General features: G+C 41.8%; 1 protein-coding gene across 5 annotated transcripts in view; it reads left to right on the forward strand.

Annotated features, from left to right (window-relative positions):
* pcnx2 (pecanex 2) overlaps window positions 1–27,599 on the forward strand; it is a 41,097-nt gene that overhangs the window by 10,037 nt on the left and 3,461 nt on the right. For all 5 annotated transcript variants that reach the window (XM_033613692.2, XM_033613693.2, XM_033613694.2 and 2 more), the window contains exons 9-36: window positions 2,049–2,199; window positions 2,287–2,429; window positions 2,844–2,922; window positions 3,121–3,256; window positions 5,530–5,672; window positions 6,081–6,234; window positions 6,578–6,610; window positions 7,023–7,194; window positions 7,302–7,412; window positions 8,004–8,095; window positions 8,436–8,545; window positions 9,083–9,194; window positions 9,773–9,865; window positions 10,005–10,155; window positions 11,581–11,722; window positions 11,809–11,986; window positions 13,486–13,594; window positions 13,706–13,835; window positions 15,002–15,060; window positions 16,081–16,296; window positions 16,381–16,634; window positions 18,712–18,945; window positions 19,306–19,409; window positions 21,022–21,166; window positions 21,359–21,589; window positions 24,065–24,222; window positions 24,377–24,493; window positions 26,534–26,712. In XM_033613692.2, coding sequence (XP_033469583.1) covers window positions 2,049–2,199; window positions 2,287–2,429; window positions 2,844–2,922; window positions 3,121–3,256; window positions 5,530–5,672; window positions 6,081–6,234; window positions 6,578–6,610; window positions 7,023–7,194; window positions 7,302–7,412; window positions 8,004–8,095; window positions 8,436–8,545; window positions 9,083–9,194; window positions 9,773–9,865; window positions 10,005–10,155; window positions 11,581–11,722; window positions 11,809–11,986; window positions 13,486–13,594; window positions 13,706–13,835; window positions 15,002–15,060; window positions 16,081–16,296; window positions 16,381–16,634; window positions 18,712–18,945; window positions 19,306–19,409; window positions 21,022–21,166; window positions 21,359–21,589; window positions 24,065–24,222; window positions 24,377–24,493; window positions 26,534–26,712 — 3,936 coding nt within the window. The remainder of the gene's footprint in view (window positions 1–2,048; window positions 2,200–2,286; window positions 2,430–2,843; window positions 2,923–3,120; window positions 3,257–5,529; window positions 5,673–6,080; window positions 6,235–6,577; window positions 6,611–7,022; window positions 7,195–7,301; window positions 7,413–8,003; window positions 8,096–8,435; window positions 8,546–9,082; window positions 9,195–9,772; window positions 9,866–10,004; window positions 10,156–11,580; window positions 11,723–11,808; window positions 11,987–13,485; window positions 13,595–13,705; window positions 13,836–15,001; window positions 15,061–16,080; window positions 16,297–16,380; window positions 16,635–18,711; window positions 18,946–19,305; window positions 19,410–21,021; window positions 21,167–21,358; window positions 21,590–24,064; window positions 24,223–24,376; window positions 24,494–26,533; window positions 26,713–27,599) is intronic.

Raw genomic sequence — 27,599 nt, forward strand, 5'->3', positions numbered from 1 at the left:
TGTTCCTTTACTTCCACCTTCTTCATCCGCATGTGTTATAGGGTCAGAGTTAATGTAGATGTGTATACATGAGTGCATGTGTGAGTGCGAGGTCAGCATCGTTTCACTGGCTGCAATAAATTCCCTCTGTTGGTCTTGATGCATTGTCCCATCAGCTATACACAGTTAAAGCTCTACACTAACACTACACTAATGTAGATATGTTATTATAATGTGTTAATTTGAACATATTCATATTCTGTTAGGTTCAAATTATGCAAGTAATTTTAGCCCTGCTGGGCTCTAAGGATGCTGATGCTGGGCAGGAGGTCACTGAGTTGCTCAGCTGGTATGAAACCACTTGGGATAAATGGAGCAGCACAGCTTGTGGTGGCAGCTAGTAGGCGTGTAGACTTTTGATATTGCTGAAATGGTGATTCCTCTGGTTAAATCTGTGCTAATTGCATTTTTCTCAGGGGTGTGTTTAACAAGCTGTAAACTCAGCATTGCCTTATTACGATAATAGGGCAAGAAAGTAAGCAAACAGTTGCCAATTTGCGCACCCAGCAGACATGGAGCAACATTAGCATTCATTTGGACTCATGTTTCTGGTCACCTGATGATTATAAGCTAACTGTCATTCTCCTTTTAGCTCTGTTTTTGGTCTCCACTAACTCCATTTACCTCTTGAGCTGATAATTGCTCCACTATTTTCACCAACTTGTTCTCCGCTTTGGTGCTGGGCAGGTAGCATACAGAGCTTTTTCTTTACAAAAACAGCTAACTGATGGCATGAAAGGTAAGACCGAACCACAACAATAAAGTTTCAGGCCTTAAAACCATTGACTGTACATACCGGTGGACGACATGTATCCACTTCCAAGCCAAAATGTCCTGGATATGGGTGCTGCCATCTTGCACTGGTGACGTCGTTTGGTGAAGAGTCTGTGCAGTAGTGATTGGCAAGTGGAGCAGACACTACGCACGTAGCCTACGCCGTTGTGAGCATTTATACTTGTGCAGTGGTGTGTCTGCGTCACTCTGCAGTTACACCTCCAAACCACTAGTCGGCGTCAGAGGTTTGTGTGAGGCGTTGTAAAGTTTAGTTGATTCAAATTATACATTAAATATGGCTTAATAGAGACCATTTCAAACACAAATACACAAATCAGCTTCACTATAACTTGCAGCATTCACAGACAAATACTTTACTTTATTTGGACACATTTTCCCCACAAATACAACATGCTAATGTTATTAGCACAAGCCTATGGCATTTTACATTGTATAAATTAGCCTAGCCGCTAGCAGAGATTCATCTTCTCATATGAAACCAGGGACAACAGCAACATTTAACAAAGGTAATGTCTGAAACCCAGCTCCATTTCACCTCACAAGATTCACAGACAAACACTTGTCTTAATCTGGACACATTTTCCCCACAAATACAACATGCTAATGTTATTAGCACAAGCCTATGGCATTTTACATTGTATAAATTAGCCTAGCGGCTAGCCGAGATTTTATCTTCTCATATAAAACCAGGGGCAACAGCAACATTTAAGAAAGGTAACGTTATAAAATTCGGCTCCATTACAACTCACAAGATTCACTGACAAAACAACTGTCTTATACTAAACATGTTTTTTAAATAAATACAATATGCTAACATTATTAGCATAAGCCTATGGTATTTTACATTGTATAAATTAGCCTTCATATAAGCCTTCCTCTGCTCACATGAAGTCAGGATAAATCACACAAGGCTTAAAAGGATATTTTTGTGGAGCCTCTACAAGCTCATTGCTTACCAAAAGCTGAGCTGAAAGGAGCTAAAAAAGGCTAAACCTGCAGGAGTTAGGTGATAATTCTCTGTGTGTTCATCACTTTGAGCTACTCCCTCCATTGTTGCAAAAACATGATAAGCAGCTTTAAAAACAGGAAAAGGGTATCATTTTAAAGGTAAAGAAACACGGATCGGGGTTTTACATTTACTTTTATAAAAACAAATTTCTGTTTCAGTTACATTAGACAAAAATAATATACATTTAAATTTGATCTGTTTGCAGAGAGTCTGAGTGCAGCCTCCAGACAAGATGAGACGATAACAGAGACCAACACGGACAACAAACCAGAGAGACCTAAACCACCCACCAGTCTACCTACCGACAAACTACAGGCTATTCCTCCCACACAGATCCCGATAGTCTCTCCTGACAGGTACACATGCTTCAATAAAAAATCTGCATGCAGCTGAGTTCTCTCATCCATCCAGGACCTCCAGTTGATTGTATTTCCTGTTTGCAGTCCACAGACGGACAGAGAGAAAGATCCAGACTACGACTCCCTGCCCTCACAAACCTCTCAGTCGGAGAGCTCCATGCTGCAGGTCATCTGCAGACCAGAGGCGACCAACAAAGAAGAAGCGTACACCTTCCACACTGTACACAGTAAGCAGCTACTCAGGAATAATTAACAGTTAAAATGTTTTTCATGCTGGAGACAAACTGGGATGAGTCACATGCACCACGTCCCTGATCACTTTGAGGAGTCTATTTGTGCTGGGACGGTCTGATAATATTTTGATCTTTTGAGCAAACACTCAGTATGTGTGTAAGGCTCTGCCAGCAGCTGATGGCTTCACTTTGCTCAAAAAGCTGGTAGATTAAATGACATTTTTCTGGAATGGCTCCAAGATGCTCAGCTTTTCTGTTATCAGTCTCAGATGCCTGTCTGTAGTGCTAAAAACAAAAATCCCACATAATAGATTTAGCTGCTCATCCGCTGGATATCAGTTTTTGCACATTGCTCATCCAAAGAAAAGTAGTTTGACAAGTTTTTTTTGGGTGTGTTTGTCTCACCAGGAGACAGGCCTCGCAAGCTGTATGCAGAGAGAGCTCTCAACCTGCCGCTGGGAGCCGAGCTCATCACTGGCAACATGTGGTACGGCTGTCAAATCTTTTCCTCCCACTCTTCACCATCTCTTCCTCTGCATGTTCTCTCCCACAGCTTTCACGTGCTTTTCTTAACTTTATCGTAACTCATTGTCTTTTTCCATCTCCTCCCTAAACTATCATCACTGCCTGTGTAATCAGGTTTAATCCACTTACTGACATCAGCCTGTTTTATGTGTGTCTTCAGTGACCTGCTGTCAACTTCTTCCAATTCGGAGTGTCAGGACGGGCTGGTGGGCGGTCACGCTGACTGCCCTTTCCAGCGACGCATCATCCCTGCACACAGGCTTCGGCCACGGAGGACGCACCCAGAGATATTCCAGGTGCTTTTACTTTTTCCTCCTGCATACCAATGATCTACCAAACCTGATTTGCTAAGATAGGACATGCTTATAACACTAGACAAATTCATGGATGTTGGGGCTCTTCCAAATGGTTGTAAAGCTGTTATTTAAAGGAACCTTAAAGGGGTGGAGATAATGGAGGTGGAAATATCTACAGAAGTGTTGGCAATGTTGGAGGACCACCTGGGGGATACAGGGTTGGACCCAGCTCAGCCTCTCATGGTGGTTCCTCCAAGTCAGCAGCCTCAGCCCGAAAGCAGCAAAGCTTGCCTCAAACCTCTAGGCCCAAAGACTTAGGCAGGGGAGGAAATGGAGGAGAGAAAGAGGAACTTCCTCAAAGTTGTGGGTTTTATGGAGCCATATTTATTAGAGCAAGTCACTGCTGTGTTTGTATTTCGTGCACACACACACACACAAGGACTGACATGCATGTGACACCCAGTCCTCCCAAAAGTGATAGTTGGTAGTAATGTGTCTAGAAATGATGGGAGTAAACAAGAAGGTTGTTAGCAAGCAAACTTGGATGTAAACACTGTAGGTTTCACATTCTTCCAAAAATTGTTTTTTGTAAATGTTTTATGAGAATGCAGACAATTAGAAGTGTTTGTTAAGTCTAAAGGATACACATGATGTGTTTTGGTGGGAAATAGGGAAACTGTTCGTTTACAAGTCAAAAAACTCCACAGGGTACGTTTAACTTGATAACTAATTGTTAATTAATAGAAGTATTAACAAATGAATAAATAATCCATCAAATGATATAGATCGATGCGAAGGCAATCCAGGCACTCCGAAAAAATATATAAAACATGGAAGGAAGTATTAAAAAGCCTTTATTGTAGTGGCTAAATCATTAAAAGTGCCAACATGTTTCAACCACTGCAGGTCGTCGTCAGGGCTTTCAAAACATACAACAAAGGTATGGCCCCTCCTATATCGTGGCAGGAACCAATCAGAGGCCATCACATGACCCACATAATGGCATGACAGGTGAAACAAATAGACAATAATGAAAGAATAACAAGTGAATAAAAAACACAGAGTGACATGAGATAAGATACCCAGAAAAAATGAATTTAAATTTAAATATATACACACACGTCTTAACACATAGGCTGTGAGAAAAATGGCGAGGCTTGTGGTGATGACAAATCACAAAAAATATGTTAAGTCTATATCCAATATCCTAATTGAGATTAGGATACTAAAGCACCCAGTGACAGTCCATCTGTCACCCCCTGACCAAAGGTTTAATGTGTTAAATGTCCTCTATGTGTAATAGGGAATCATTAGCATTATGAAATTTACTGAAATGTCTAGCCATGGGGTAGTCGCCATTTTTGTTCTAATGGCATATTTATGCTCAGCAGGGCAATCCCTCTGCACAGCCTATGTAGAAAAGTCAGATGAGTAAATAACAAAAGTAGTGTTGCAATTAATAAAATCATTTAGTTTGTAAGTTCTGTTTGTGTTAACATCCACAGAATGTTTAGTTTGCATAACATTGTGACATTTAAAAAGTGCCAAAAGGTTTGGATAGAAGTGCTTTTTTTTGTCTGCAAAAGCAAATATATATATATATATATATATATATATATATATATATCAAATCAAATCGGAAAATCAAAAAAAGGATTCATAAATAACAGCTTTAAACAACTGGCAATTAAACAATCGATAAATAGATCAAATACAGATTAATCGTCAGTAGCTACAGTTTAAAAAAAAGTGGTATTCATGAAAAACAAAACAGGTTTTAAAGGAGGAGATTAAAATGCTGATTCTTTTTCTCTATTTGCATTTCTACTTGTTAACATCACAGAGTTGATTGGCGAAGTCCCCAGAGACAGAGGCACATAAATGATAATCAACCAACTGGTAAATCGGATTAGTGTTGTCTCTCTGACAAACTGTGGGACGGGAAAAAAATACGAGTCACTGCTGCTGTTTGAAACCGTAGCCAAATAATCGGCCCTGAATTAGTCTTCATCACTGCTGGATGCAGAGCAGCAGGGGTGACATACGCCGCCTGGATCAGTTGCTGAAGCTGAAACAACACAGACTCTCTTTTAAATCATTAATGCATTGCTCTGTGTTTGTGTTGCACATCGTGAAAAATATGTTGTGCTGTCTGCTTTTAATGATCCTGGCTGTGTTTTGAATGATCCTGGGAAATCCTGCAGATAGGAAGCATTTATATTTATGTATTACTGCAGTTAAATTCATGTGGGTATGAATTATTTGTGTGCCAGGAAGAGGACTCTCTGGATGAGTCGTCAGAGACGTCCACTCAGGAGAAACCGACCAGGAAGATTTATTACAAACTCCAGCTGTTTCCTGGGAAGTGGATTAACATTTTATATGACCGACTCACCCTGCTGGCCCTTTTGGACAGGTAATACATAACAAACCTGCCCATAAACTCTCTCTACTGTTGCGCCCACACAGCTGAAAGTCCTAAGTCTAGACATCAAACATCATACATGATATTTAGCTCGGATATTCACAAGATGACATGCAAAGTTTTAGAGGCATTGGTATTTTTGCTGTAGATTTTATTTACTCACAAGAATACCAGTTTGACTTGGATGTCTTACAGCACAGTCCCTTCCATCAATATCACTTTGATTTTTGGTCAGTTTTCGTGTAATTTTTTTCTCATTCAATCAATCAGTGTCATGCGATTTCAGTTTAATCTTGAGCTGAGCTGTAATTCAATCCCCTAAGGTCTGTCTGTCTAATCTTCATGAGCAAAGATATACTGTAACCCGTATATGCCTTTGTATGTGCTGCTCTTGTACAGAAACCAGGAAGTTCTGGAGAATCTAGTTGCAGTCTTCATGGCCTTCCTGGTTTCTTTCCTGGGTTTTGTGCTCCTCAACCACGGCTGCTTCAAAGACTTCTGGGTCTTCCAGTTCTGCCTGGTCATCGCCAGCTGCCATTATTCCCTACTGAAGGTGAGAATCTCTGTGGAAGGTGGTGCATGATACCTAAACTGTACCTGAATTACAATCCATGTCATCTAATTCTGACTTTGAGCAGTTTACCCGACCCTTCACCATTGCACCAAAGTGAGAGTCCAAGGAAAACCATTTCACTACTGAAACCAGCTTGCATTGAGGAATGAATGATGTGTGAGCCCAAAATGTGTGCCATGGTGACGTAATGTGGATTAAAGTAAAACTGACCTCAGGCGTGCCAATTCCCATTCGCTCCCACTCACTTCCTCTCTTTTCAGTTGTTTTCATGTTTATTTAATAATGGTGATTGAATATTTGCGTCTGTGGTTTTGTTTTGCAGAGCGTTCAACCTGACGCAGCTTCACCAACACATGTGAGTGTGATGTTACTTTTGGACTGAATCTCAGAGGAAATATTATTAAAGTAAAGACCAAATAAACTTCTAGAACAAAATTATATTAGGTTGCATGACAGATACCATTATTTAGGAAACTTACACACATACATCCATTACGTACCCGTTGGCTGGTGGCAACTCGTGACTGCTGTTCCTCTTTATCGCTGCGTGCCAGCATGTTTGCGAGGATATGACCACTTTGGAGTTCTCTGTTCACACATCAAACAAAGTACAGACATATGGGCATTCAACCTAATATGACCCAACTTTGTATTAAATGTGTGTTTATGATTGTGATTCCTACACATGTTGGTATGATGATCTTTCAGTTCCAGGCAGTATATAATGCGCTAATGCTGTGTGTGTGTTCATGTGTGTGTGTCCCCAGGGTCACAACCAGCTGGTGGCCTACAGCCGAGCGGCCTATTTCTGCATCTTCTGTGCTCTGATCTGGCTGCTGGAGCAGTTGCTGAGGAGGAAAGACCTGCCCGTCTCCACCCTGTACGGAGTCACCATCGTCTGCCACGACGTGCTGTGCTTCTTGCGGGACCTGCTAGTGGGTACGGATACATGTACCAGAAGTGTTTCCCAGTTTATTTACTGTTCGAAACAATAATTTGTCCTCTGCGGATGCTAATAAATGTCTTTTGTTTGATACATGACACAGGTTTTACCTACTGTTTCCCAATCACCTTCCTGGTGGGCCTTTTCCCTCAGATCAACACCTTCACCATCTACCTGCTGGAGCAGATCGACATGCACTTTTTTGGAGGAACAGGTTCGTGAAACTGTTTGTAATTGTTGGATTTCAGTACTGCTTGTGCTCATGAATTGGAGATGTGTGCTAATCTGAATTTGCGGCTCTGATCTGTAATCTTTATAATACATATTCAGTGTTTAAAGCCTCTGAAATCTTGGCTTTAAATCTAAGTATTTTTCTGTTATTCAGCTGTTAAATCATTGGCTATTATTTATTAGGAGTTTAACATTCAAAAACTCACCTAAGATGTTTATCAGGATTGTGTGGGTCGATCAGACTCTGACTGAGATGTTGCAATGTGACACCGCCTTTCTCCAGTGAGATGAGCTCAGGGGAAAAAATAAATAGAGAAATCTGTTGTGTGTAATGTTCAAACACTGTTATTACAGTGTTTGAACAGTATGGCAGAAAAGTGTGTGTTTACATCTGAAACCATAGCTGATAGTAAAAAGCTGATAAAATAGGACACGTTTTTGAGGCGTTGAGTAAAGGTGAATCTTCTTAGTGAATTAAAAACCATAAAACGTAGACTACAGCACACGCTTGGCTTTGTTTCTCATTCTTTAGTACTACTGCATATATTTTCATCCTCTAATCTGTGTGTCTCAGCTGCTACGAGCCTCATCTCTGCAGTCTACAGCATCCTACGCAGTCTGATCGCTCTGTCTCTGCTCTACGGTTTCTGCTTCGGCGCTCTCAAGGTACAAATTAACTGGATGTAAAAAAAAACAACACAGCATAGGTACAGTAGGAGATGTGAAAATAGCCTTTTCTCTTTTCCTCTCCTCCTTTTTCCCCCAGAGTCTGAGTTATAGGAGTAAAAGAAGACGGGGAGTTCAGTTATAAATATCGTGTAGCCGGGCAGTTTACACAAAATACAAAGTGTTGCCAGTCATCCTTCAAAAGTGACTCCAAGATTGCAGCTGTAGAGGAGAAGCTTTTTAAGTGTGAAGATCTATCTCTTAAAAGTACACAGCGTTATGATTCACTGGTGTGTGTGTGTGTGTGTATGTGTGTGTGTGTGTGTGTGTGTGGCTACAGGAGCCGTGGGATGAGCAGCACACCCCGGCTCTGTTCTCTGGTTTCTGTGGCCTTCTGGTGGTTTTCTCCTACCACCTCAGCCGACAGAGCAGCGACCCGTCTGTACTACTGTGAGTATTGGTGTGTGTGTGTGTGTGTGTTTGCATGCACACACTGAGTCTGGATGCACTTAATACTAAGTAGTAATCTTTAAATTAAGGATTAGAGAGGTGGGAAAAAGAGAACTGAATTTATAGAGGAAATTATTGTAGATGTTTTTTTATTCTATATTGGTTTTTATTAGTTTTTGAAAAGCTTGGTACGTGGCATATATACAGTATATTGTTGTTTACAGAGCTCTGGAGCACATGGCACATTTTTTATCCAGTACATAAAAAAATGTCTTGCTGAGTCATACAACAAGATCACACAGTTACATAGGAGGCTAGTATCTATTTAGACCAATCTTCCATTTTAATGTAAGCCCAAAACCGTTCCCAGGGATGCTCGTTCCTCCTGATCGCCACTTATTCTACTGCGCCAGAGTAGGCAACCTGCGGCTCTGGAGCCATATGTGGCTCTTAGGTGGTCTTCAGGGTCTTCACACAAAATAATCTCAGTTATTCAACCAATAAGACTCTCTCTCAGACACTGAATCTTATTTACAGATCTCTGGTAAAGTCCAAGATAATGCCCGCTTTGGTGGAGAGTGAGGAAGAGGAGGAGGAGGAGGACATGGACAGTAAAGATCCACTGCCAGAGAAACTGCAGAACTCTATGGTAAGTGAAGATGATCATGTGGAGATAAACTGATGTACTGTAGTTGTGTTTTATCAGTGATTCTGTTGGTAGAAGATGTTGAGATGTTGCTATTAATGCATAAACACACTTTTCAGTCTGAGTTTTGCTCCTCTGAGCTTTAATTGAGCATTTGTTATTGTTTTGAATGGCTGCAGCCCAGAGCCATATTTAGCTGAGAGTAATAATCACCAGAAAATCAATACTCATTAACACCGTGTACCTGAGCTGTGAAATTCATACATATTGTGTGTGAGAGGGCGGACGGTCTTAAACCCGGCGTCACGGGCGAGATAATAAAACAATGTTTGCTGTCGATCATTGCGTGTGATTACAGGGAATTATGCATCAGAGAAAACAAGGCTCCTGCCGCCTTTTACAGTATTAATGGGGATTGTGGAGCTCTTAAGTCTGCTCGAACTGCTGCGTCTTTGATCTCCAAAAATTGAAGGCTCAGAACAATTAGACAGAAATAATCTCACACCTAAATGAGTCTGATGAACGAATGCGGTTTCATTCAGTGTGGATTATTAATGATTGCGGCTCTCCCTCCTCTGCAGAAGGAGATTCTGCTGTCGGATATAGTCGTCTGCTCTGTTGCTTACATCCTGACCTTCGCCATCACTGCAAGTACTGTGTTTCTGTCTCTCAAGGTGAGATCCTCGATTGTTTCCTCCTTCTACCCTGCTGCCTTTTACCCTTTGTCACATTTAGATCACTTCTAACAGAAGTGTTTTGTCTAATTATTCATTTAATCATGTTTCTTGTCATTACACGCCAACATGTACCCAGCCCTTTGTCACCATCGTGCTGTACGCCCTGGCGGGGACAGTGGGGTTTGTAACCCACTACCTGATCCCACAGCTGAGGAAGCATCACCCGTGGTTGTGGATCTCGCACCCGGTCCTCAAGACCAAGGAGTACCACCAGTTTGAACCCAGAGGTCAGCACGCCTACTCTCAGTGTTATGCACATTCACACCTCACAAGAGCAACTCAGAGTTCACACACATTAAAATTACCTAGATCACATTCATGTCTTCCCTTTTTTAAAGTAAAGTAAAATCTTGTGATCATCATTTACTCGCATATACTTCCCAAGAGTGGTCAGATGCTTCAACTTGATGTGTCATTTCAAATTCGTTGCTGATGTGGCTGACATTCGGACTTGTTTTTCCAGACTTGGCAGGCATAAAATTGCATGATTATTGATTTATTCATAACAGTAGAGATGTTCCAATACCATTTATTACTTCCTGATACCGATTCTGACCTGAACTTGTGTATCACCAGATACAGAGTACCAATCCAATACCATTGTGCAAAAAAAAAGAAAGAACAGCGGTTTATTACTAACCCTGTATAGATGTGAAACAGCTATCATTGTTGTATGGCTTGGCTGTGGTTAAACCCTAAATTGGTAGGACTTTCCGGTGTAAAATATTGCTAATATTTTGCTGTTGGCTAACGTTGCACTATTTATCAAAAATCAATTCTTTGTTGCTCTAAGACAGTAGTTGCCAGTGGCAGCAATCAATTTTCCGTGTAGGCTTCTGTTTCAGAGCAGCGTAGAAGAATTGATCTTGGTTAAACTGCTGTTTTATTTGGGTGTGAAACTACTTTAAGGTTTACGTTTATTAATAAATGACATAGTATCGAAACGGTGCATAGACTTACACACCTACCAGTCCAGTATTTCAAGCAGTACTGGAGGTGTTTCTGATACTGGTATCTTTATCGGATCAAATCCACATTAAAGTCCTTCAAATATCCGTAAGAATCTGGCTTCCGCTGGCTGTGTTATCTGAAGTGCCATTAGCACAGCCAACAGACTCTGATACAACACCGTGTTGTCTGTTGTGTTGGCACGCCGGTGCTGTAAATCCTCAGGTGCTGGAATACAAGCTTTGTCAACTGTTGCAAGAGTGAACGACACTAGTCTGTTGGTTGCTAGCTGATGCGTTCAGGTCACTGTACACCAGAAGTATGAGCTTGTTTTATGAACACACTCTTTTAGTACATTCATGCACAACACTGCCTACTGTTGCTCCTAATATTAGGTGGATAAACCCCCTGGATCAACTAGGAAACACACAAACCCCGAGACCATACAGTACTCTAAATGTATTATGTGGATAATAGAAAATGTTTAGAAATAGCATCTGGATTTGGCTATTGGGAGTTATCATGTTGCTGTTGCACCATAAACTGTATATTAGTATCTTAACTGAGACAGACAGACAAACCTAAACGACTAAAACCATAACCTTCTCGCAGGATGAGGCTTTCCTTTTCAAAATGGCCATCTTGTCATCAAGATTAGGATGTGAGGAACAGGAAGCTTTCAATCTGATCTGTTTGTGTTGCAGAGGATGCTGTGCTGATGTGGTTTGAGCGACTGTACGTGGGGCTCCTGTGCTTTGAGAAGTACGTGGTGTACCCCGCCATCATTCTGAGCGCGCTCACTAATGACGGCTTTGCCCTCAGTCACCGCAAGAAGCTGGGAATCCAGTGAGTGACCTACACACAGCCACAAACACAGAGCATGTAGTGAAGCATCCGTTGAATCTGTCGTCTAAACTCTTGTTTGCCTCCAGCTGTGACGTTCTCCTGACGACAGTTGCTGGACTGAAACTCCTGCGCTCATCCTTCTGCGACCCCAGCTTCCAATTCCTTACACTGCTCTTCACACTCGTTTTTTTCCACTTTGACTGTCCACACGCCTCCGAGAGCTTCCTGCTGGACTTCTTTATCATGTCGATTGTTTTTCACAAGGTGAGAGAGCAGGGTTTGATGATATCTGGGGACTCTGTGTGCGTGTGTGTGAGTGTGGGGGTGTGTTTGTGCATGGAAATACACCGGTGTGCATCATGATAGAAAGATTGTCTCAAAGATAGAGACACAGTTATTCCCCCCCACACACACACACACACACACACACACACACACACACAATGATAAATGGATACAGAGACACACAGGTACTCATAAATAGAAACAAATTTAGGAAGCAAAACAAGCGAGGACAAACATGGCAACACTGAGATACAGACACAAACAGAAGTGACTTGACTGATCTCACTTTTCCTGTGTTAGTCATGATGGTCATCACAGATACTTCTGTTTGAGTCTTGACTTGTAGATTCATCCCCGACCACTGAACTTATTTTAATCATTTCAATTAAAGGGGAATTCCCACAAGTTTACACACAAAGGTCAGTGTACTCATCATGGAGAGGAGAGAATAGCTTCCCACCATGTACATGAAATGAAATGGTGTTGAGCAAACGCTGGCCTAAATTGGTTACTTTTATCCCCCTAAAAAAGGCCCGCCTGAAAAAAATCAATATCAGTATAAGTGGACGTTCACCTTGACGTTAGACAGCCCTTATCGATGGGGAACTGGGGCCATTATCTCAAAGCCACCAGACTCCACTGACAAAAACAGTCATTGTGGAACATGGGGGTTGCTCTACCTCTGCCTCGATCAGTTAGTGTGTAAGGTGAAGCAGTAAATATATTCCAAATATAGAAAACTTTTAAAGTAATCTTGATTTTTTTATGCAGCTGAAATACAATTTGCTGTGGCCCCCAGTTCACAGCAGTAATGTAGCATTGAGATTTGGTTTATTAAAGATGATAGCAAAGAAACACTGTACATCAAATAAGCACAGCAGAAATGTCAGATAGGTCGGACCACCATGTTTAACCATATATCTTTAAATGTTACAGTTATGGCTGAAAATGACTACAGAAAATCACTGTGATTCAGTCTACAGTGATGTCATCAAGGTTGCCTCGGCTCTGGCATGAAATGTTTAATAGAAAGTCTGAGTTACAAACTAGAGGTGTGAAGTTTCACAGGCATTTTCCAGTCAGGGTCGCTGCTTCTTCTGCTTTAATTCTAACAGTTATTTGTTTTTATTCCGTCTCTGTTGAGTGCCTTAACTTAATGGAAGTGCATCATCAAACCAACAATGTGTATTTATGTTGACCTTACACAGCCTGCTGTTGATGGACACCAAAGTCCTTTATTTCCAATGATCTTGACTGAAATGTAACTGAAGAAAAACACGAAATACGACATTTTCAGTGGACGAAATTTATTTTATACTACAGTATTTGACCACAGGCGGCTTATCAACCTTTATAATAGTGTGGGGGAATGTAATAGATATCACTTTATCTTGCTAAAGGTTGTTTGAGTTAAATAACGCTCCTCTGTTGAGGTCTGTTTGTTGGAGACTGACTGTGTTGTTTCTGTTTCTGTCCAGATGCGTGAGCTGTTGCTGAAGCTCCATTTCATCCTGGTTTACATCGCTCCCTGGCAGATTGCCTGGGGCAGCGCTTTCCATGCCTTCGCTCAGCCGTTTGCTGTGCCTCGTATCCTTTGGCTAAGATCTGTGTGTGTGTGTGTGTGTGTGTGTGTTTGTGTGTGTGTGAGTGCGTCAGTACCTGCTTTTCTTTCCTTTACTGGTGTGTGTGTGTGTCCAGACTCAGCCATGCTGCTGCTCCAGACTCTGCTCACCACCATCTTCTACACCCCACTGGCTCCCTTCCTGGGCAGCGCCATCTTCATTTCCTCATATCCACGGCCCATCAGGTTCTGGGAGCGAAACTACAAGTAAGGCCCCGACGAAGTGAGTGAGTGAATGTGGAGTGAGTTTCCAAAACAGCCTGGAAGTGTAAAACACATCAATGTCGCTGTTGCACTGTGTGACATGTGTGTGACATGGGCATTGTAGTTTATTTTGACTCAATCTCACAGTCCTGCTGCTGTAAATACTTACTAGGGCACTAAGTGTGTATTCATCCACCGCTGAAAATAGTCCCAAACGTTCTGTTTTCCTTCTTTCTCCCTGTTTGAGTAACGTTTTCCAAAAACTACAGTGCCCAGCTGTTTCAGAAACTTACTGAGCCTTTTATAAAAATAAAAGCATGTATTTGTGACTTGTTTTTAAAGATTTACAGCCTCAGTAGAAATAAATGGGCTTCACACAGAGCCAGAGACACGTAAGAGAAGTTGGATAGTGTTAAGAAATTTATGAATTTTAATAATAACATTAAACATTTTATTTCCTGAAGGAGAAATAAATCCCATCCTCCTGAGCTGAGCAGGGCAGATTAGCAGATAGACCCCCTCCTCCTGTCTCCCTCGCGCTTACACAACGTAACCCCTCTGTTCCCTTTTACTTATTGATGCGAGGGACCGTTTGTACTTCAGCTCGCTGAAAGCACTCCAAAAATACTCCTGCAGCTTTGTTGTGCCTGTGATTATATTTAGACGTTGTTGTCTCATGACATTAAAACCACCGACAGCGTCGTCTCTGCTGGAGTCAGATCTTTGTGTTTTAGGTGTTAGTTGTGCAGGTTTGTCAACGTGAGCCTCAGCTAAACACAGAGGCAGCATGACAACAAAAAAGTAATTCACACAAAACATCTGAGACAACAGAGTAGTCTTAAAATATTTAGTTTCATGTTTTTTAGATGCCTGTGGAGGCTTTACATCCAGAGTGATCTTTATACTGCATCAAAAAAGATACAGTTTAAGATCTTGAAGAGAATTAGTTCTTGATCAGTGCTCTCTGTCTGAGAAACTTTCCAATGATAATAAAATCCACAAAGGGTTTCAGGGACATATATTGTCTGTATTAGCTTCTCCGTTCACACCTAAATGAGTTCCCCACTTGGGAACGCTTTGTTGCCGTTGCAGAATTAGTACCTTTTGCTTCTTTGTGGGCTCAACCGTCTGTATGGTTTTTACTGTCTTTTGTCTCCCATGTCTTGCAGCACAAAGCGTATCGACAACTCTAACAGCAGACTGGTGTCTCAAGTGGATAAAGAGACAGGTGAGTTCCTTTTAGAGGGAGTAAGTCACACATGTGGATGTCATAAGCAAGTCTCAAGTCATACTCACAAACTGACAAAGATAATATAACTCAAGCTGTATGTAACTAAATACATTTACTCAGGTACTCTAAGTATAAATCTGAGTCTTTGACAACTTTAGTTACTTTACAAATTAATATTTTGCACTTGACACATGAAAATGAATAAGTACAGCTGAAACTATGAGTCCGTTATTGAACTGACAAAGAATACACTTGCCACTATTTTGAGAATAATCTAAGTAATTTTTAATGCAGACATATTTCATAGTTCTAACCCCACAAACTTGAGGGTTTTTGCTGCTCTTTTTTCTTATTATTTAGTCATTTTTATGTTGAGGTTTGAACTGCTGGTTGGACAAAACAAACATTATGAAGGTGTCACTTAAAGATAAAAAACAATGACTGGCCTGCTCACTCAGTGTGAAACTCCATAGCACAGGCAGGCAAGTCTGACTGTAGTTAAAAATCCTTTATTAATACATGGATAACCTCTAGGGTATAAAAACCTGTGTAAACACCCTGATGAGCTGGCTGCACACAGCCTTAATCCAGTGCAGCGCTCCTTATATTTTCATCATTAAGAAGGTGTCACTACGGGCTCTGGGTAAGTGTGAAGCTATCTCCCACTATTTCCAGAATTTTTACAAACCAAACAATCTGTCAATCTTTGTTTACAAACAAACATTCAATTTACATATTGCCATTCCTCCTCCTCCTCCTCCGAGGAAGACAGAGCTGTGGTAGTGTGGGCACGAATATCAGCCGGCAGGTCCTCCGCTGCTGCGATATATGTGTCATCATATTTTAAAAACAAAATGTAGCTTCTCAATATCTTGAAAAATACAAATATGAAATTAAAAAAGTCAAGTCGGGACTTTCATCAGTGTTAGTAAAGCAAGTCTCAAGTCCTCAAATTTGTGACTCGAGTCCCCCACCTCTGGTTCTTTCTAACTACACACTACTGTACTTCCTCCGCAGGCTGTGATGACAGCAACCTAAACTCCATCTTTTACGAGTACCTGACTCGCTCGCTGCAGCACTCACTTTGTGGCGACCTAATGCTGGGCCGATGGGGCAACTACAGCGCCGGAGACTGTTTCATTCTGGCTTCTGACTACCTCAATGCCCTGGTCCACCTCATTGAGATCGGCAACGGGTTGGTCACTTTCCAGCTGAGGGGTCTGGAGTTCAGAGGTACAGTTCGACCATTTTTACCTCCTTCATCCCTCTCTCTGAATGAATGACAGGCTATCTAACACCCATCTCTTTACATTCCAGGTACATACTGCCAGCAGCGAGAGGTGGAGGCCATCACAGAGGGCGTGGAGGAGGACGATGCATGCTGCTGCTGCGAGCCGGGTCACTTGCCCCACATGCTGTCGTGCAATGCGGCCTTTAACCTGCGCTGGCTGGCCTGGGAGGTGATGGCCACCAAGTACCTGCTGGAGGGTTACAGTATCAGTGAGAACAATGCAGCCACAATGCTACAAGTGTACGATCTCCGGAAGCTGCTCATCACCTACTACCTGAAGGTACGTTTCATCTGTGTCAGCAGATGTACGATTATATGACTGTGGGTAAAGTAAAGAGTATGCAAAGGACCCTAAAACTTCCTAAATAAATGATAAAAAACATAGTAAAAAGGAAAAAAAATAATGTTGTAATGACCTTCTGTTGAGCTGCTGATGTGACAATGGGCCCCTGGGCACAGTTAAGCAGAGGGCCCCACCATCTCGAGCATGACACACAGACTTTGTGGCTTTGCAGCTTAGTAGTTGTTGCATTTTTTTTTTGCAGTTTTGTGTCTCAGTCTATACATTTTGTGTCTCCCTGTGGTTGTTGTGTGTCTTTTCCTAGTCATTTGAGTTTCTTTGAGGTACATCTTTGTCTTTTATGGCTGTTTTGTGTCAGTTTGTAGTCATTTTGTGTCTTCTTGTGGTTGTTTAGTGTCCCTTTTGTGGTTGTTTTGCCCATTTTTGTTGTTATTATGTATCTCTTTACAGTTCCTTTGCCTCTTTTTGCGATGTTTTTGTGTCTCTTCCTGGTCGGAAAGTGTTAATTTGAGTGTCATTTGGCAGGTTAAGGCCAGGGGCCTGGGCCTGTGCCAGTCAGCCCGTTCAGTAATCCATCCATGTTTGTGCCTGAAGTTTGTCCCTTTAACTCAGGTGATATTCTTTTGACTTCCCAACACATCCTGAGTGCTTTGGGTTTCAGCATCTCTGGAGCTTTGATGGTTTTAGCACCTAATTTGACATGATTTCGCCATATCCAATACACTGTGCTTTCAGCTCAGCATCACTGCCCCCTATTACAAATACAAACTTAGTACACTCAGGGTCAGATTTCTTCACAACAGGCTTTGGAGCTTATACTGGCTCAGGCTTGTCTCCCACATCACTTTGTGTTGCTGCCTCCTGGGAAATGTTAGCTAACACTGGAGACACATGATTGTCTCTACCTGATGACGTGACTGGCGTGGTGATATTAGAATGTAACTGGTCACTAAAATGATCAGAAATCCAGATTTCTCCTTAGTCATTAGTTCAAGGTCTACACGGTTTACTATATTCAGTGTCATAACTGTGTTTGGCTAGTTTGCTGTCTCTGTTAAGGAGCTGTCCAATAATCTACTCACTCCACAGCAGGAAATGTGACTCCAAAATGAGAGCTTTGTGCCAAAAATTCTCTGTACTTCAAAATAAAGTGTAAGTTTTTTCTTACAAACTTTACACGTTTGCGAGTCAGTTGCGGTCCATTCAGAATGGAATAACGAATCACTTTTGCACCATGATCCACCAGTTGGAAACCACTAATTTATGTAAATTCTTGAGGACATTTAGACATGAAATAACTAGCTTTGTGAATTACAAAAACAAACAAACAAAAAATGTAATCAAAACCAACTGGCAGTAGCTCCACAGCCCACTAGATGGCACTCTGAGGCCCCAGTTGCTGATATATTGGTATGAGAAAGACTTGTTGCACAGTATTTATATTTTGCCAAGCTCTATATTTCGGCCATTCACAGTTTGCATGTGTGGATGTTTTAAATGCTGCAGCCGCAGAATAGCATACACACCAGTGTTCCTATAGTCCAGCATTCCTTTTTTTTGATGTCTTCTATTCCAGCTCGATCGGCGATGGAAAGATGCCTTCACTTTCTTCCGGTTTTAAAAGTGTTGGAACAGCCAGACTTACTGACAGTAATCTGCTGAGAAACTGCTCTCTCTCTAACTTTCCTAATTTAAGTGATATTTTGTTATACTATGTTATTATAGGAGTCAGTGGTATGGAAAGGTGGCAAGTGCAGCTTTAATCAGGCATTAACTTTTGACACATTCAATCACCCTCTCCTCAGTGGCAGACTGGAAATTGAATGTTCCACTTGTCTCAACAGACTCTTAGAGATTTGCCTGCCCAAAGGTTAAACAGTTAAATTGATAAACCAGTATCTTATGCATTAATCATTATAGCAAATGGCAGCTTGCCAATAGTAACTACAGATGTGTTCAGCAGCTACAACACGTCTCTGTCTCCTATGCATCCCTTGCGTTCAGTATTTTACTTTTATCTGATGGTCTGTCCCTCTTCCTCCCTCTCTCCTCTCAGAGTATCATCTACTACCTGGTCCACTCTCCCAAACTGTCCACCTGGCTCAAAGATGCCGCCGTCCAGGAAGCGCTGCAGTCCTACACCAAGTGGCACCACATCGAGCGTGACCCTCAGGTCTTTAGCGTGAAGATCGATGAAGACTACGTGCACTGCCTGCAGGGCGTGACGCGTGCCAGCTTCTGCAACGTCTACCTGGAATGGATCCAATACTGTGCTGGGAAGATGGAGACGGTACATCACTTAAAGATTAGTCTGTCAAACTTCATTATGGGTCAGAGCAGCTGACTGTAGCTTTTCTCTCACTGAACGGAGCCATTGCTCAGTCTTGAAAATATCGTGAAATGGTGAAAACAGGCTGTCCAAACCCAGAAATACTCAGTTCACTGTTGTAGAAAACCAGCAAATGGAACCAGTGAATTTATGTCATTATTCATAAAAATGACTTAAATCATCAGTCAGTCTATGTATCAATCATCTGTTTTTATTTATTCAGTCATGTGAAATGTTTAAAAGCAACATGAAAGTTGCATTACAGTGAAATTTGAAGTCATTCATGTTTGCCCTGTCTTTGTCTCTTGTGATTGTGTCCAGCCTGTGGACAGTGACGAGGACTCTCCTTTGGTGACTCTGTCTTACGCTCTCTCCGTCCTGGGGAGGAGATCCCTCGGCACGGCATCACACAACATGTCTAACAGGTAAACCCTCTTCAAGTCAAACAAGCAACACAAATAGATTATGTAATTGGGGTCCCATTGTGTCTTGACAACGAAAGCAACCCTGACCACAATGTTGCACAAATTGTTAAGCAGTCTGAGACAAAATTGTGATTTGGGGATTCACAGAAAATTTGACTTAAAGGTATACTATGCAGCAATTGTTGGATACTGTGGGTAAACCTCCTCCCTACACTGTTTGTGCATGTACTTCAAGCTACTGTTGAAGGAACATTTCTTGTAATAGAAAAGCTGATACTATAGCAAGTAAACTAACTGTTGGCACCTACCGGTTCAAAAGAAAACAGGCTAACTCTGTAACGCTCTTCATCCCCATCCTCTCCTTCAGTGCTCACCAGTGAAAGTTAAAGCCAGCTCGAGAGTCACTCTTGCTTTGGGCTTTTGTCTCTCCTCTTGGCGTTTCGCCTTGCTATAATTATATTTTTCCGGCACTGTGTCTGTGATTTTCTTAGTTTCCTCTTAGACGTGTGCTGCCACTAAGTGGTCGCTACCTTTTATTGATGTCACCTGTGCCCAGGAAAGTTCCAACCACGGCAAAATAAGAGGAAAATAAGAAAATACAGGCAGAAGGCAGAGTCTCTGCAGATAAATACACCACTACACACTGTGATGATTGAGAGTGAATTACTTTTGTATTACTCCGTTCATTGGTGCTTTTTCTCTTTTTTTGTTTTAAAGGAAAATCCTGCATAGTATACCTTTAACCTGACATGAATTTATTTATTTATTTATTAACTAATTAATGAAATATGATAACCTAAAACCACTAAAATAAAATAAAACACAAGGTGAACAATTGAAAATGAAGTACTCACAGTTCATTAATCTGAAAATACAGTGAAACGTTATCCAGTGTGAAGTGTGTTTTCCTGCATAAAGGATCAGTAATAGTTTGTTGGTTTCATGTTTTTTAGATAGATGAAAAAATGACACACAATTGTAAAGTTTTACTGGCTGCAAATGTGCTAAAAATTATTTAGTGATAGCTCAATTGGGGTGACAGTAATCCATAGGACTTGAATTGGGAACCAGGGGATCACTGGGTCAAGTCCTTATTCGGACCAAATATGGTGCGTGGTGGACTGGCAGCTGGAGAGGCACCAGCTTGCTTCCTGAGCAACACAAAACCCCCAGCTGCTCGGGGCATCCATCCAAGGCAGCCCCCTCACCCTGACATCCCTCAGTTTAATGCATGTGTACGTCCTGTGTGTGTGTGTGTGTGTGTGTGTGTGTGTGTGTGTGTTTGGACTTGTGTGTATATAACAACAGAGTGAAAAATTGAATTTCCCTTCAGGGATTAATAAAGTGTATCTTCTTCTTCTGCTGATATTTTCAGTAACAGTGAATATTTGCCTGCACTTTGACAGACACACCAGAGGAGGGCGTTAGCAGCTAAATCTTTAACACACTTAGAATTCAAACAGATTTCTGGCACTGCACTCTGTGACTGTGTGTCTTTGTGTGGTTTGTATTCTAAAAATATTTCATAGTTTCCTAACCGCTCCTCTCTTTTTCTCTCTCTGCCTTTTTATCTCTGTTTCCCCCCTACAAACCTCTGCCCTCCACCACAAAGTCTGGAATCTTTTCTGTACGGTTTCAACACCCTGTTTAAAGGCGACTTCCGCATTGCCACCAAAGACGAGTGGGTTTTTGCTGATCTTGACCTCCTGCAGAAGGTGGTGGCTCCTGCGGTCAGAATGAGCCTCAAGCTGCATCAGGTAAAGTGTGCTGTGCTTTAAAAGAGCTGCTGCTGTAACTCTGGGATTGTTTTCTTCTCTTCTGTAAATGCACACACATTTGTGCATCATTTAAAGCTTCATGGTGGTTGTCTCTCATCCCTGGAGTACACATTTTTGTAGTATGTGATCTAAACTCTGCAGTGCTCCATCATGCCTCTCCTGCCCTTTCAGGATCACTTCACCTGCCTGGAGGAGACCGAGGAGTCATCCATCTTGTACGAGGCCATCACAAACTACCGCAGCAGCCTGGTCATCTGCCACGAGAGTGACCCAGCTTGGCGTAAGGCGGTGCTATCCAGCCGCGACACGCTGCTCACCCTGAGACACATGATCGATGACGGCACGGACGAGTATAAGATCATCATGCTGTACAAACGCCACCTCAGCTTCAAGGTCATCAAGGTAAAAAAAAAAATCTGGTGAAAATAGAGGAAGAAATATTTCAGTTTTCAGGTTGCAGCTGCAGCACAGAGTCAGAAAATGTTGGTCTGGAAAGTGAATGAATAATAACAACCCCATCGCAACTGAATATGTGAAGATGCAGTATAACAGTCTGACCAGTGTCTGAGGTGCAGGACCGTTAAACCTGAGTGAATGTGAAGCAGGGTGTCACCTGAGAAGTGCAGACTTGTAAACTTTAATTTCTTTACATTAAAAGTTAAGTTTGTATTGCACAAAATGACTGCAGCAGTGGCTGATCAATATGTTTTGACACTGCAGAACTAAGTGCTTACATTTCTGCTTAAGTCTCTTAAAGTTTTAACTGTTCAACATTGGAGGTTGATGTTAAAGGAATAGTCGGACATTTTGAGAAATCAATATGTCTCATGTCTCTCACTAAATATGAAGATAGCAGCCAGCAAACTTAGGTTAGCACAGAGACTGAAAACAGCGAGCCTGGCCGTGTCCAAAGATAACTAAATCCATCTACATACAAACAAGATATTATGTATCAATTTGTGAGCTTTAGAGGCACTACTAGGCTCTGTGTCGGGCTGTTTCCAGACTTTGTCCTTAGCTGAAATGAATAAGGGTATTTTCCCCAAAAAAATATCCTTTAAATATGCAGCTACAGACAGAAGCTACTTAGCTTAGGTTTGCATAAAGATTGGGGAAGCAGTGAGCCTGGCTCTGTCCAAAGGTGACAAAATCCACCTATGAGCAGTTGTAAAGCTCATTAATTATCATGGCACAACACAAGTTGTCATTTTTACACATCGCTTTTTGTACAGAACAAACATACACAATATAATATGTTGATTAAAGAGCTCTGGAGTTGCAAGTGGGGGATTTTTTTTTTTATGTCCAGTGACAACTGTGGCTGGACGCATAATGTTTTTGAGTTGTCCATCCGTCTCATTCTCATAAACACGATATCTCAGGAATACCTTTGAGGGAATTCCGGGAAATTTGGTACAAATGTCCACTTAGACTTAAGGATAAACTGATTCGAATTTGGTGGTCAAAGGTCAGTGTAACCTCACAAAATATTTTTTGGCCATAACTCAAGAATTCATTCTCTCATTATGACAACACTTCACACCAGTGTGTTGTTAGAGCCGTTACTAGCAAGTCCTAGTTTCCTATTATTTTTTGAGTAACTTCAGTGCACCACTTGACCCAGCATCTCGGAAACATTTGATTAAAGCAGGTGTGCTGAAGTGAGTGTGGAGCCTGGAAGACGCCACAGGGTTACAGTCTTTAACTTTATTGCAGCTTCCACATAGGTTCAAAAATAGCTGCCCACAGACGCAGTAACAGGAGACATGATAAACCGGTTGCCCATTTGGTTAATCTTAGTTTTTTATTGTGTAATGAAGTTTGTTTGTTTTGGGATTTTTAATTTTTTTAAAATGTGGCAGTCAAGACAATAACTTCATAGCATCATCCTTTCAACTCTTCATGCGTCCTGCAAGTCACTCAACTCTGAAACCAACCAAAACACTCAAGCAGTGAGACACATTAAACCAAAGACAGCGAGTTTATCATATCCCCCATTATGGCGTCTGTGGGCAGCTATTTTTTAACTTATTTGGAAGCTGTAATATGTCTAACAGAATAAAATGATGGATTATATCCAAAAGGTCAAAGAACAACTTCACTGTGACATCATAATATTCTGCAAAAACACTTTTCTGGCTATTATCTATTTGGTTGGACACTGAATAGATGACACTAATGTGTGTCCATCTTGAAACTCTAAAGATTCTATAGGTCTTCTGTGCTGCTTGTGTGTGAAGCATCCATGTGTTGGAATTTGTAGCGTCTTTGCAGCAACATCCATATTTAAAGTATTGTCTACTCTTACGGCTACACATGTGTCCTGACTGCAAGGCAGTAATTTTAGTTTTACCTTTGGACCAAGCCAGGTTAACTGTATCCCTGTTTCCAGTCTTCATGCTAAGCTAACAACTTTATTCCCATTCATCCTACAGATGCAAACATGAGAGTGGTATCCATCTTCATATCTAACTCTCAGCAGAGTGAATAAGCGTATTTCCTAAACTGCCTAGCTGTTTCTTTCAGTAAAGTTTTTATCTGTGTGGGTTTTAATAGGGCTGTTAATCAATCTGTATGACTCTGCAGTTGCTTTAAGTGCACTAATTTCCATCTAATCCTCTGCCACATTAAGTTTTAACTGTTCAGTGATGGAAGAAGAAAACTAAAACATCTCCTGTAGGTGAAAATACAAGCGACAGATTAAACAGTTAATTACCTCTTCATCTTAAACTCTCATTAGGTAACTTAATTAGAACCAGGTAATGCCATAGCTAATATATTTTTCCAGTGGAGGTTCATAAAACATGAATTGCTAAATTGGATTTTTTTTTTTTTAAAAATAATTCTTGTTTGATCTTATTTCTTCTCTCTCTGCAGATCAATAAGGAGTGTGTGCGCGGTCTGTGGGCGGGGCAGCAGCAGGAGTTGGTGTTTTTACGGAACCGAAACCCAGAACGTGGCAGCATCCAGAACTCGAAGCAGGCGCTGAGGAACATGGTGAACTCGTCCTGTGACCAGCCGCTGGGCTACCCCATGTATGTGTCATACACACCTCTGCATACGTGTATTTGAAAAATCTTTGGCTTACTGAATTGATTGAGATATTTAACTTCCTTATCTTTACATTTTTGTCTATGTGCAGGTGTTCCATGTTGCTGATAGTATGACATTTATGTTGTTATCTTCCAGGTATGTTTCACCTTTAACAACATCATACGCAGGAACACACCGCACACTCCGCAGCATTGGAGGAGGAGCTTTAAGCCTGGACGCCATACGATCATGGCTCTGCTCTAAATGGTTGCGGTCAGTTTACAATAAATTCATTTCTGCACATTAGCATCTCAGTCAGTCGTGAAGTCGTCAGACTCAACCTCTCCCAAAACTCTCCCTGTGACTGTGCTCTCAAATTAAAATTCCTCACATCTGAAAGTCCATTATTTCGTTCAGTCTGGTGGGTAAAAAGGCGATGCTGTAACTGAGAGGTCAGGGGTTCACTTCCTGGAACAGCCATCAGTCTCTAAGAGTCCTTGAATAAGACACTCTGGATAAGAGGCTCAGTCTAATTTATCTGGCATTATTTAGAGTGCACACTTAGAGTACAAACTTGCACGTTTCTTACAGCCTCATAGGTCACATGTAATCACTTTCAGCTGAGTGTTAGTGCTCAGACTGTCCTCCATCTTGTGTAGCTAGGATGAATCAGGGTGGACATAATGTTTCGTAAGAGATTATTTTAATTTTGGGGTCACAACACTGCTGCAGTAGTCGTCTGCAGTAGGTTGATTACCTGAAGTAGTGTCCAGCACACAATGATAGATATAATATGTCCGTCAGTTTGTGAGTGCTGTTCAGTTCAAAGTATTTACAGTCCCGCCAGGATTTTGCAGCCTGTTGTGGTCTGAAATGCCTGATTTCACAACAGCTTTTGCAAAACAAAAAATCGGACACATGTTGTGATGTTTATAAGTGTTTTTTTGTAATGACATTGCTGGGGCAAGTAAAAATGATGCTGTCTCGAATTAGGAGCTTATCTTTGTGAGTATTCAGTGTGTCCAACAGAATTTGAATCTATTTGCAATGTATTTGGGGGGGCAATTGGACAAGATTCTGATTTCTGGAACACTTTGGCTGAAATGCAATCTGGGAACCTATGGTCTGCTGATGATTTAGCTTTATATTAGCCATTTTAAATGTATCTGCATTCATGTTAGAGATTAGCTGAAATATTCCGGTGGACAGAAGAGGAAGTCTCGGCCCAGATATTCGTTTGCTATATTAGATCTCCCGAAATATTGGCCATTGCCACTAGGGGCTAATTGTTGTCAGATGATAGCTGATGAGATCTGAGATTATGAAGTTTCAAGCTAATAAAACAACATTTTTGAGAGGGTCCAGGGTCTCCAAGACCCCAAACACAACATCAGGGTTAAGATGATGTAACAAGAGGCATTAAGTTGTGATGACACACAGATGATGGTAACTTCATAACATTCACTTACTCAGCTGGTTGTATTTGGTGTAAATCACTCTTCATAAGGAGCCGCTGGCGGCGTAATGCAGCAGCTGCCTGCTGAGCGCTTCTCTGTGGATTTACAGATATTGACTTGGTGGAAGTCAGTGCAGGGGAGAGACTTCCCTGCCAACTTAATGTAGTTTTAAATACATGCACAGGGACAGTGGGAGTGCACACTTGAGAGAGGGAGAGAGAGAGAGAGGATTGCAGAGTGGGAGGGCTGCCAAAAGCTTTGACTCTTGTTGCTCCTTCCTCCTCTCCTCTTCTTCCTTCCTTCCCCTGGCTCCACATCCTTCCCTCTATCCTCTCTTTTGTTTTTTAGTCCCTCCTAATACATCAGCTTCAGCACAACTTAACGTATAGGCTCTGCATTAACCTCCACAGGCCAGATAATGTGCGTGTATGTGTGTCTCTGTGACTGTGTGGCTCTCTCTTAAGCTTCTAAGAGGCTGAGTTTTCTCTTCAGATTAGATTAGTTTGTTAATCTTGTTTCATCGACCCCCAGTTAAAGGTGTTGTCTTAATTTCAGTAAGTAGCCGAGGAGCCGGGGAGACGGGCCATTCCTCGTCAGCGAGAACACATTTAACTAATTTAAGAGGAGGGCTGCGCTAGTGTGTGTCACATATGCTTGCACAGTTATGTAACATCTCTCTCTCTGAGTGAAAGTTTATGTGTGTGTGTGTGTGTGTGTGTGTGTGTGTGGGTGGTTAACAAGCTGGAATAGTCGAGGCTTGCTAAATTTTTGATGGCCCTTTGCCAGTTTGTGTCCCTTGCTCCGATGTGGATATGAATAAATAAATCAGAGTTCTGCGTGTGTGTGTGCTCTGCAGGGTGCGTAAGGACAACCTGACCAGCTGCAACAGCGGTGTAAACATGGAGGATGTTGACTGCGGTGCTGGTGGTTCGTCCTCGCTGAGCCACAACCGCCCGTCCTCTGTCACGTCCAACAGCCTGAGCCTGTACCAGCACAGAGCCAGGACGACACACAGCCACAGACATCATAACGCAGGTACACACCAACACACACACACAAACGTGTCTCGCTGTCCTCGTGGAAACCCTTTATTGACGACATTGATTCAGGTCAGATCAGGTGATTTATATATGTTTTTTTATCGTCAGCAAATCCCATGAAAACACCAAAAACAACAAAACAATATTTGTGAGTTGTTTCCTTTTTAAGTGTTCCCCAGGCTATGAGCTGACCCTGGTGATGGCCACAAACTGAAATGCATTGGTCTTGCAAGGAAGTTGTTCTAAATACTGAAAGTTTTATTGTAGTTTCGACACATTTTGACTCAGGGCGACGAGCCTCAAACAGGATAGAAAAATTGGAAACAGACTAACACATTGTTTTATAGGTTTTACTACTACTAGGAAAAATATAAAATATCTAATAATGTCTGATTTCATGTAATTTCATTTTCAAAAGTACATAAAAATCATCACACCGTGACCTCCAGCATGCAATGGGACAGTTTGCAGTCGAGCGTGAAGCAGTCAGGATGAGAGTCGGCACCTCCAAGTCTGAGGCCATGGTTCTTTGCCGGAAAACGGTGGAATGCCTTTCTGGGATGGGAGTGAGTTACAGCCCCAAGCGAGGGAGTTTAAGTATCTCAAGTGAATGCAGCGTGAGATTGATCGGCGTTTTGGTGCTGCATCTGCAGTGATGTGGGTGCTGTACTGGACTGCCGTAGTGGAGATAGATTTACTGGTCCATCTACATCCCAACCCTCACCTATGGTCATGAGCTCTGGGTAGTGACCGAAAGAAAGAGATTGCGGATACAGGCAGCCGAAATGAGTTAGCTCCGTGGGGTGGCTGGGCTCAGCCTTAGAGATAGGGGGAGGAGCTCGGACATCCGGAGGGAGCTCGGAGTAGAGCTGCTGCTCTTTT

This window comes from Epinephelus lanceolatus, chromosome 17, assembly GCF_041903045.1.
Source record: "Epinephelus lanceolatus isolate andai-2023 chromosome 17, ASM4190304v1, whole genome shotgun sequence".
NCBI classification, from domain to species: Eukaryota; Metazoa; Chordata; class Actinopteri; order Perciformes; family Serranidae; genus Epinephelus; species Epinephelus lanceolatus.